General features: G+C 47.7%; 2 protein-coding genes across 2 annotated transcripts in view; one reads left to right on the forward strand and one right to left on the reverse strand.

Annotated features, from left to right (window-relative positions):
• The first annotated feature begins 1344 nt into the window (after positions 1 to 1344).
• The window catches only part of LOC123760283 (uncharacterized), a 149492-nt gene continuing 140781 nt past the window's right edge, over positions 1345 to 10055 (forward strand). Inside the window, exon 1 of the mRNA XM_069339255.1 lies at positions 1345 to 1594. The gene's annotated coding sequence lies outside the window, so the exon portion shown is untranslated. The remainder of the gene's footprint in view (positions 1595 to 10055) is intronic.
• LOC138363083 (mucin-22-like) lies at positions 2557 to 4392 on the reverse strand. The gene is made up of 2 exons (XM_069322037.1): positions 4281 to 4392; positions 2557 to 3599 (listed from the first exon to the last, which is right to left on the reverse strand). The coding sequence occupies exons 1-2, from the start codon at positions 4390 to 4392 to the stop codon at positions 2557 to 2559; spliced, it is 1155 nt and encodes a 384-aa protein (XP_069178138.1).

Consider the following 10055-nt stretch of genomic DNA (forward strand, 5'->3'; position numbering starts at 1 on the left):
TGAAAACAAAAGGCTGGCATTCCGAAAGGGAAACTATGAGGAGATAAGAATATTCCTAACAGATATAAAATAGGAAACAGAGTTCCGGGGAAAGACGACCCAAGATATGATGAACTACATCACACAGATGTTTAAGGAGGCAGCAGACAAGTTCGTCCCAGTTCAAAAGGTAACAGATGAAATGCAGACGAGAAACCCATGGTTTCAAATGTCGTATGCAAGGCTGGATAACACCAGAAGTGCCTTCAAGAACCTGTGTAAGGAATCATTTAGAACCTTTTATACCACATATGTAAGACCAATCCTGGAGTATGCGGCCCCAGCATGGAGCCCGTACCTTGTCAAGCACAAGACGAAGCTGGAAAAAGTTCAGAGGTATAGGGCCTCGTAGCCTGGTGGATAGCGCGCAGGACTCGTAATTCTGTGGCGCGGGTTCGATTCCCGCACCAGGCAGAAACAAATGGGCAAAGTTTCTTTCACCCTGAATGCCCCTGTTACCTAGCAGTAAATAGGTACCTGGGAGTTAGTCAGCTGTCACGGGCTGCTTCCTGGGGGTGGAGGCCTGGTCGAGGACCGGGCCGCGGGGACACTAAAGCCCCGAAATCATCTCAAGATAACCTCAAGATGCCACTAGGCTAGTCCCAGAACTAAGAGACATGAGTTACGAGGAAAGGCTGCGGGAAATACACCTCACGACTCTGGAAGACAGAAGAGTTAGGGGAAGACATGATCACTACCTTCAAAATTCTAAGAGGAATTGACAGGATAAAAAAAATATATACTATTCAACACTTTTGGTACGCGAACAAGGGAACACAGGTGGAGAGTGAGCACCCAAATGAGCCACAGGGACATTAGAAAGAACGCTTTCAGTGTCAGAGTAGTTAACAGGTGGAATGCATTAGGCAGTGATGTAGTGGAGGCTGACTCCATACACAGTTGATTGACAATTGAGAGGCGGGACCAAAGAGCCAAAGCTCAACCGCCACAAGCACAACTAGATGAGTATAACCAGGTGAGTACACACTTGAGCCCCTCATAAAATGTATCAACAAAAGTGGAGGAGTACCACTCTCTCCTTCACTCCCGGAGTGGAAGCCTCGCTCAACTCTCACTATCGCCATCGACTCACTATTCTCCATTTTTGGGTGATCATTTGGGTCACCGAAATTCGCTATTGCCCCACAAGGTGGCGGGTGCAGCCATGGGTGAGAGCGCTTACTTGCCGTCACCCACTCAACCAACCACCCAATCAGCCAATGAGCCAACCAGCCAGCCAGGCAGCGCAAGCGAACCGGAGAACGAATTTTAGGTGGTGAAGTCAGTTGCCCGCTGACCGCAGTGGAGAGAGGAACGGGCCGGGTGGTGATCTTGTGTTTCCCTGAGACCTGAACGTGTCACTGAACTTGTCTTTTATCAATTGTGATTGAAACTGAAACTCACTTATAAAGACACATATAGCTTTATCTAGTGGAGTTTTCATATGGGTAAAACTCCAGAGCGAGTGTGTGTGTGTGTATCTGTGGAGCAGTTCGAGCGACTTGCACCAAAGCGTGTGTGAGTTGTTTACATAAGAACATCATCGTTCCAGCAGGTATGTACCTTGCAGATAAGCTTCGAGTATTAGCTCATGATGTTGTCAAGGGTGGTGGTTCCCCTCCCCCTTCCCCCCTTGCTCGACCATCCCCCCCCCCTCCCCTCCCTCCCCCCCTTCCCCAGAAGTGGGCACCCCGCCCGCAGCTAATTTACCTGTATGTTTTTGTCATGGGGGTGATTCGAGTACAATTAAGTGGAGGAGCGAGTTGGCTACTGGTGTTGTGTGTGTGTGTGTGTGTGTGCTCACCTTGCTGTGCTTGTGGGGGGGGGGGGTTGTGTGTAGGCTCTTGGGTCCTGCCTTACTGGCCTGTTGAGAGCAGTTTCCTGAGCCTTTTTTTTTTGTTAGGTGGTTTCGTGTTGTTGTTGTTGTTGTGGCCGAGGTCTTCTTTACTGTTGTTATAAACTGTCCCTTATCAGCCGGAACACAAACTTCGTAATCCTTCATTTTCCACTTAACTTGCATTCCAGTTTCCAGTAGGGCACTGTGTCTGAAGCTCTCTGCCAGTCCGTAAATATGCAGTCAGGCCTCCCATCTAGGCCCCGCGGATTTTAATATTCTTGTCATGAAGTTCTATCAGGCAGGTGAGGCATTAAGGCTCATCCTTTATATATATATATATATATATATATATATTTTGAAGTGTTGGAAGGAGACACTACATATTTCTTCTTCTATCTCTGGTTCTCTTACTCCTCTCTACCTATTCTCTTAGTTTCTTCATTTTTACTTTCTATCCCTCTCCCTTTTATTCCCACTTTCTCCCTTTCCCTTTTGCATTCTTTTACTTGTTTGCGTCTTGAAAGCGAACTCTAAGAGTACTACAGATATAAATAAATATATAAATATATATAGATATATAATATAATACAGATATATAAAATATATATAAATATATATATATAAATATATATATACACATTAGCATCTGCTATGCATTCTACAGGTTAATTTATCCTTAATCACCTCATTTTACAGCTGGTTGTTATTGGGTACAGGGTGAGTCTGAAGCCAGCTGTTGGGTACAGGGTGAGTCTGAAGCCAGCTGTTGGGTACAGGGTGAGACCGGAGCCAGCTGTTGGGTACAGGGTGAGACCGGAGCCAGCTGTTGGGTACAGGGTGAGACCGGAGCCAGCTGTTGGGTACAGGGTGAGACCGGAGCCAGCTGTTGGGTACAGGGTGAGACCGGAGCCAGCTGTTGGGTACAGGGTGAGACCGGAGCCAGCTGTTGGGTACAGGGTGAGACCGGAGCCAGCTGTTGGGTACAGGGTGAGACCGGAGCCAGCTGTTGGGTACAGGGTGAGTCTGGAGCCAGCTGTTGGGTACAGGGTGAGTCTGGAGCCAGCTGTTGGGTACAGGGTGAGACCGGAGCCAGCTGTTGGGTACAGGGTGAGACCGGAGCCAGCTGTTGGGTACAGGGTGAGTCTGGAGCCAGCTGTTGGGTACAGGGTGAGTCTGGAGCCAGCTGTTGGGTACAGGGTGAGTCTGAAGCCAGCTGTTGGGTACAGGGTGAGACCGGAGCCAGCTGTTGGGTACAGGGTGAGACCGGAGCCAGCTGTTGGGTACAGGGTGAGTCTGGAGCCAGCTGTTGGGTACAGGGTGAGACCGGAGCCAGCTGTTGGGTACAGGGTGAGACCGGAGCCAGCTGTTGGGTACAGGGTGAGACCGGAGCCAGCTGTTGGGTACAGGGTGAGTCTGGAGCCAGCTGTTGGGTACAGGGTGAGTCTGAAGCCAGCTGTTGGGTATAGGGTGAGTCTGAAGCCAGCTGTTGGGTACAGGGTGAGTCTGAAGCCAGCTGTTGGGTACAGGGTGAGTCTGAAGCCAGCTGTTGGGTACAGGGTGAGTCTGAAGCCAGCTGTTGGGTACAGGGTGAGTCTGAAGCCAGCTGTTGGGTACAGGGTGAGTCTGAAGCCAGCTGTTGGGTACAGGGTGAGTCTGAAGCCAGCTGTTGGGTACAGGGTGAGTCTGAAGCCAGCTGTTGGGTACAGGGTGAGTCTGAAGCCATCTGCCAAAGTGTGGAGTCTCAAGTGTTTTGAGTTTGATGTTAACAGGAAACTCCCCTTTATTTTAAACACAGTTCCAGTGGGGTCGAAGCTTGAGGTGATTGACCTTGTCTAAAAGCCGGTACATTGTTATCGTGCGAGTGAACTTGGGCTTTGTTGAGATCTGTGAGAACTGCTGTGGAGGCGCGTCCAGGGTTACTGGCCCCTTATCTCCGAGACTCGACACGCTCCTTCTCGTTAAGAAAGGTCCACGTCGTCTTAGAGGACTCGGGGGACCACTCTCATTCTTTCTGACATTTGATTCAGTAGCAATCTCATTGCCCTGGTTGCTCTGCAACCGCGTCTTGCAATAACGTGGGGTACCAGAGCTGGATAGTTGTCGCTGGCGTGGGGGAGAGGTCACTGCAGTGACCTCTCACTGGTCCTTGCAGTGGTCACTGCAAGGACCTCTTTGTGAAGTTATATTCAGTTATAAGCGGACTTCGCTTCTATTTCTGTGAGAATCATTTACAGTCAATGGCACAGGCATATGAGGTCAGGTGTATGCAGGAGCCGCCAACACTGTCGACGCCAGTGTGTGGGTGTGGCATGGCGGGTCTGCACGCTTCATTGACATTCCAAGGACCTGGGTTCGGTCCCCTCCAGCAAGTGCGGTACAGCTGGTGAACTCCGGAACAGCGCACAGCCTTCCAGCACCTCGGTACTGTTGATCTTGAGGCTGTTCCAGTTTTTGCTGGATCGAGGCTCGTCGCGGTTGGAATCTTGCGACGTGAATCCATTCTTGCTTGCCTTCATGTTGTACTTGAGTTGTGAGAACTGCTGTTGACTTGTTTGTTATGAAGTTGTGACTGGAATGTCCTTATTAAAGTATTTTTTGTTTTGCATTTAGGATTTTCCTTTATTCTGATGTATTTTTTTTCCATGTTTTTATTGTTTAAATTTTATTTAATTTTTGTATTTTTTACGTTGGAAATGAGTTTTCTGTTTTTTAATTGTTAGCGTGTATATTTAGATCTACTTTTTTATGCTATATTTGGTCTTGGGGGACCAAATATAGCTATTTTAATTATTTTTGTCTTTGGTTGACAAACTGTTTTTGTGGAAATTCGGTTGATTATTAACACTCTTGTGGAGTTTGGCAAAGTTTATTCACTTCGTAGTTTCTGTTGTCCCTTATTCCCCTTATTCTGATTGTTATTTATGTCCCATTGAGATATCTCTTAGATAATTGCGGACACGTCCAGCCCGGGGAATGGTGAGGTTCACCTGGTGAAGGTAAGCTATTTTCTGGTACTCACTTAAATTTTAAATTAAATTTTGCCCCGAGGGGCGAGTTTCAGCGCCACTCATCCTGTGAGTGGACACACCGCTATAGCAGCATGTACAACACTCCCCAATAGAAAGAAAACCCGCTGGGTTGTTCATCCTGTCACTTGTACCCAGACACAGCTGGGACTTGCTTAACTGTCTCAAGTGAACAGCTCCTCAAACAAGAAGATTAACATCTGTCAACCCTTAAAAAGCTTACGTTATCTTGCTGGTGCAAAATGGGGGGAAATCTTTTAAGAACAGCACCAATATTTGACAAATAGTGGTTTCCTAGCTCAAACAATGTGGGGTTTATTATTCTACACATACTTCTAATGCCTCTCAGGTTATCTTCTTCTTGAGGTTATCTTGAGATGATTTCGAGGCTTTAGTGTCCCAGCGGCCCGGTCCTCGACCAGGCCTCCACCCCCAGGAAGCAGCCTGTGACAGCTGACTAACACCCAGGTACCTATTTTACTGCTAGGTAACAGGGGCATATGGTGAAAGAAACTCTGCCCAATGTTTCTCGCCGGCGCCTAGGATCGAACCCAGGACCACAGGATCACAAGTCCAGCGTGCTGTCCGCTCGGCCGACGGCTCCTATTGTACCGTCTCTCGACTTAGATGACATTTCTGTTGCTATCATGTGTTCTAAGCTATCTCACTGGCAAAGAGGATGCAGCCCGCAGCAGCTGACTAACTCCCAGGTACTTATTTATTTCTAGGGCGAACAGAGGCATCAGATGAAAGAATCTTTCATGGCCCATTTGTTTCTAAGCCGGGGGGGGGGGGGTAAACTGAACCAGGGTTCGTAGGCTATGAATCCTGAACGCTGTCTGCTGGCCCGCGATGACTCTTTCTGTTGTTTATGTGGGTAAGACTTCGTCCTTGCCTCCGCCCAGACTTTCTCCCAGGTGCTGACTCCCACAGTAATCTGTTTGGCGGTCTGTGGCGCACTGTTAATCTGTGGCGCACTGCTAGTCTGTGGCGCACTGTTAGTCTGTGGCGCACTGTTAATCTGTGGCGCACTGCTAGTCTGTGGCGCACTGTTAGTCTGTGGCGCACTGTTAGTCTGTGGCGCACTGTTAGTCTCTGGCGCACTGTTAGTCTGTGGCGCACTGTTAGTCTCTGGCGCACTGTTAGTCTGTGGCGCACTGCTAGTCTTTGTCACACTGTATGAACTTGAAGGGACGCCGAGATCACACAAGACAAGGGCGGCCAGACTTGCATATTTGTGGAGTGTTAGGAGGCCTCTGACACCCTGCCCCACACAGGGGGGGGGGGGGGGACTGTGGACTGTACTGCACAAAGTGGATGAAACAGGCAAGAGTGACAGGGAAGGTTCTCCAGTGGATGAAACAGAAGACTGTCGCAGTGGGTGTGGCAGCAAGGAGCAGTGTGAACTGCTCCTATAAGTTCAGGGTGATCTACCAGGGTAGATGGGAACGACCTACCAGGGGTAGATGGGAACGACCTACCAGGGGAAGATGTGAACTACCTACCAGGGGAAGATGTGAACTACCTACCAGGGGGTAGATGTGAACGACCTACCAGGGTAGGTCGTTCGGTTCATAGGTTCGTAGGTTCGCCTTCAACCTCGGAGAACGAGGTTGAAGGCAACAACGAACTGCCCCGGGGAGCCTCCAGCTCCGGGGTTGACCTCGAAGTTGGTGAAAGAAGACACAGGGACTCAGGACCCGGAGACCGCCGTGGTCGGGGCCGGAGAAGAACCACCCCAGCAAGGGCAAGAACGACCCCAGCCTCCTGAAGCAGAGCCTGAGGGGGCCGCACGAGCCCCAGGAGGTGGACGGCCCGGTCCCGCACCTACGGGTTCCTGACAGAGTTCGTCACAACCCCCCCCCCCCCCCGTCACCCGAAACCGGCTTCCTTCACGACCCAGCGGAAGGAAGGCTAAACTTATTTTCAGTTAAGAAATGGTTGCGAAAGGTATATGGGGTCCCTGGGGGGCGGGGGTGGAAGCCTAGGATAGCAGGGCACCCTGGGTGGAAGGTAAATAACCCAGGGTTAAGGCACAAGGGGCACCGCCAGCGGGTTTTTGCCTATCGACGGAGCCACATCTCTTCTGCCCTTCGCTATCTCCCCCGCGTGTGGGTTTACGGTGACCCTGGTGGCCGCTGACCACAGGTTACGGTGGTGGCTCGGCTGGGGGTCAACCTTTCACTCCCTTCTCTTGGATTTATTTACTTTTTTTTCGACACTCGTTTCCGGGCGCTTTATACACAACTTTTTTTGCGTGAACTTTAGGGCTTGAAAACACTTGTCTCTCCGCGACACGCTTGTGTGTGTCTCTTGCCTGACTTTCATATTGACGGGGAGCTCTTTCCTTTAATTACTCTCATAATTATATATATATATATATATATATATATATATATATATATGAGAGAGAGAGAGAGTATATATATGACAGTGTCAGACCACGGAGGAAAATTGAAATAGGAATTTCCTTCTAATAACAGGAATTAAGGAAATTCCTGTTTCAATTTTCCTCCGTGGTCTGACACTGTCACATTTTTAATCACGTGTTTATTTTCGTGATATACACACACACACACACACACACACACATATATATATATATATATATATATATATATATATATATATATATATATATATATATATATATATATATATATATATATATATATATATATTATCACTTAGAAGGGATACGAGGACACAAAGTTGGGATGTCAGGATGGAGATGAAGGAACGGTGCCCAACCACTTCCAACTATCGGGTATGAAGGCTCTGATTAACTGACACGTCTATAGCCAGCTGGGCTGGTCAAAATCTTGGTTCATACAAACATTTTGGAACCACTGTTCTCGAGCGCAGATACGAGATGAACCATTGTTCTTTTACATCCTTTAATGTCACCTTGGTGTGCTAAGTTGGGCCTATAGGGCTCTTGATGATCCTTGAAGAATTAGGCCCCCACGTGTGAATTAATTAGAATCGGGTCCTTTGCTCCCCACGAAGTCCATCTTGTCACCGAGGATAAAGTTTTCAGGTATTCATTCGTATGTTGGTCCCAATGGTGGTACGTCATGCTGTCCAGTTACCATCGCCTGTTGGTCCCAACGGTGGTACATCATGCGGTCCAGTTACCATCGCCTGTTGGTCCCAACGGTGGTACATCATGCGGTCCAGTTACCATCGCCTGTTGGTCCCAATGGTGGACATCATGCGGTCCAGTTACCATCGCCTGTTGGTCCCAATGGTGGACATCATGCGGTCCAGTTACCATCGCCTGTTGGTCCCAATGGTGGTACATCATGCGGTCCAGTTACCATCGCCTGTTGGTCCCAATGGTGGACATCATGCGGTCCAGTTACCATCGCCTGTTGGTCCCAACGGTGGTACATCATGCGGTCCAGTTACCATCGCCTGTTGGTCCCAATGGTGGTACATCATGCGGTCCAGTTACCATCGCCTGTTGGTCCCAATGGTGGACATCATGCGGTCCAGTTACCATCGCCTGTTGGTCCCAACGGTGGTACATCATGCGGTCCAGTTACCATCGCCTGTTGGTCCCAACGGTGGTACATCATGCGGTCCAGTTACCATCGCCTGTTGGTCCCAACGGTGGTACATCATGCGGTCCAGTTACCATCGCCTGCGTTTTCTCAGCTGCAAATACCACCGGACATCGCATGCCGCAGGCAAATATTGTTACAAGTATTGATTAATAACGTCACACTCGGCCAAATGGAAATGTAACTACAATGTTCATTGCAACGACACAATTAATTGGTCTAGTGACTACCTATTGGAGGGTCGATAAGAGATCATCGGTAGAACAACGTTTGCTAAAATATGTTGACGGTTGCAATATGAAGAGATGTTGAGAGTGGTGTGGTGATGGCTCTAATAATATTCCCCCCAGAGGCTGACGGGGCTATAATATAGGCCTCCTGCAATCTTTTTCACTCTGAGACACTTTCAGATTCACTCTGAATCAGATATATACTCTGATTCACTCGAGTTTTACACATTTTCGCTGACCAAAGAAAAAGAATTTTATGTGGATCTGTTGTATTTTTCGGGGCGAAGGAAGGGTAATTAGCATGATATGTTTCAGAACAAATGATAAATGTGACATTTACAAAAAATGTCAGCCCTTAACAAATGCTCTGACGAAAGAATAGTTTGTTTTTGCTGCAGAGGAGAAAAAGCTGGCTCTAAATTTTATATTTTTTTTTTTTACAAATTTTATTGACTGAAGTTCTGCAAATGTTCACCTGAAAGGAGAACTTGTCCAGTTTTGTGGCACACAGTAAAGAAAATAAACACTCTCCAAGAAAGAAATTCTGCTAAATCAAACAAGTTAACAATACAATTGTAAGCAATAAAGTTCGAGTAGAAATGAACTCGGTCGACACCTTTCTACACAAGTCCACAATAAACGTCAAAGAGAATAGTCTAAAAATAAAAATATCCTGGTATAAAATTGTTCTGATTACTTGACAGACAGCAGACGTGGACACGTTTCAAAGTGACGAAAACGCATATTTATCACACACACACACACACACACACACACACACACACACACACACACACACACACACACACACACACACACACACAAATGTAACCCAACCAAATGTAATATAATGAAGATAGGTGCAGGGAGTAGGAGGCCAAATACAAGGTACCATCTGGGAGAGGAAATTCTTCAGGAGCCAGAGAAAGAAAAAGACTTGGGAGTTGATATCATGCCGGACCTGTCTCCTGCAGCGCATATCAAGAGGATAACATCAGCGGCATATGCCAGGCTGGCCAACATACGAACGGCATTCAGAAATTTGTGTAAAGAATCATTCAGAACTTTGTATACCACATATGTCAGGCCAATCCTGGAGTATGCAGCCCCAGCATGGAGTCCGTATCTAGTCAAGGATAAGACTAAACTGGAAAAGGTTCAAAGGTTTGCCACCAGACTAGTACCCGAGCTGAGAGGTATGAGCTACGAGGAGAGACTACGGGAATTAAACCTCACTTCGCTGGAAGACAGAAGAGTTATGGGGGACATGATCACCACATTCAAGATTCTCAAGGGAATTGATAGGGTAGATAAAGACAGGCTATTTAACACAAGGAGCACACGCACAAGGGGACAC

The sequence above is a fragment of the Procambarus clarkii genome, chromosome 1, assembly GCF_040958095.1.
Source record: "Procambarus clarkii isolate CNS0578487 chromosome 1, FALCON_Pclarkii_2.0, whole genome shotgun sequence".
NCBI classification, from domain to species: domain Eukaryota; kingdom Metazoa; phylum Arthropoda; class Malacostraca; order Decapoda; family Cambaridae; genus Procambarus; species Procambarus clarkii.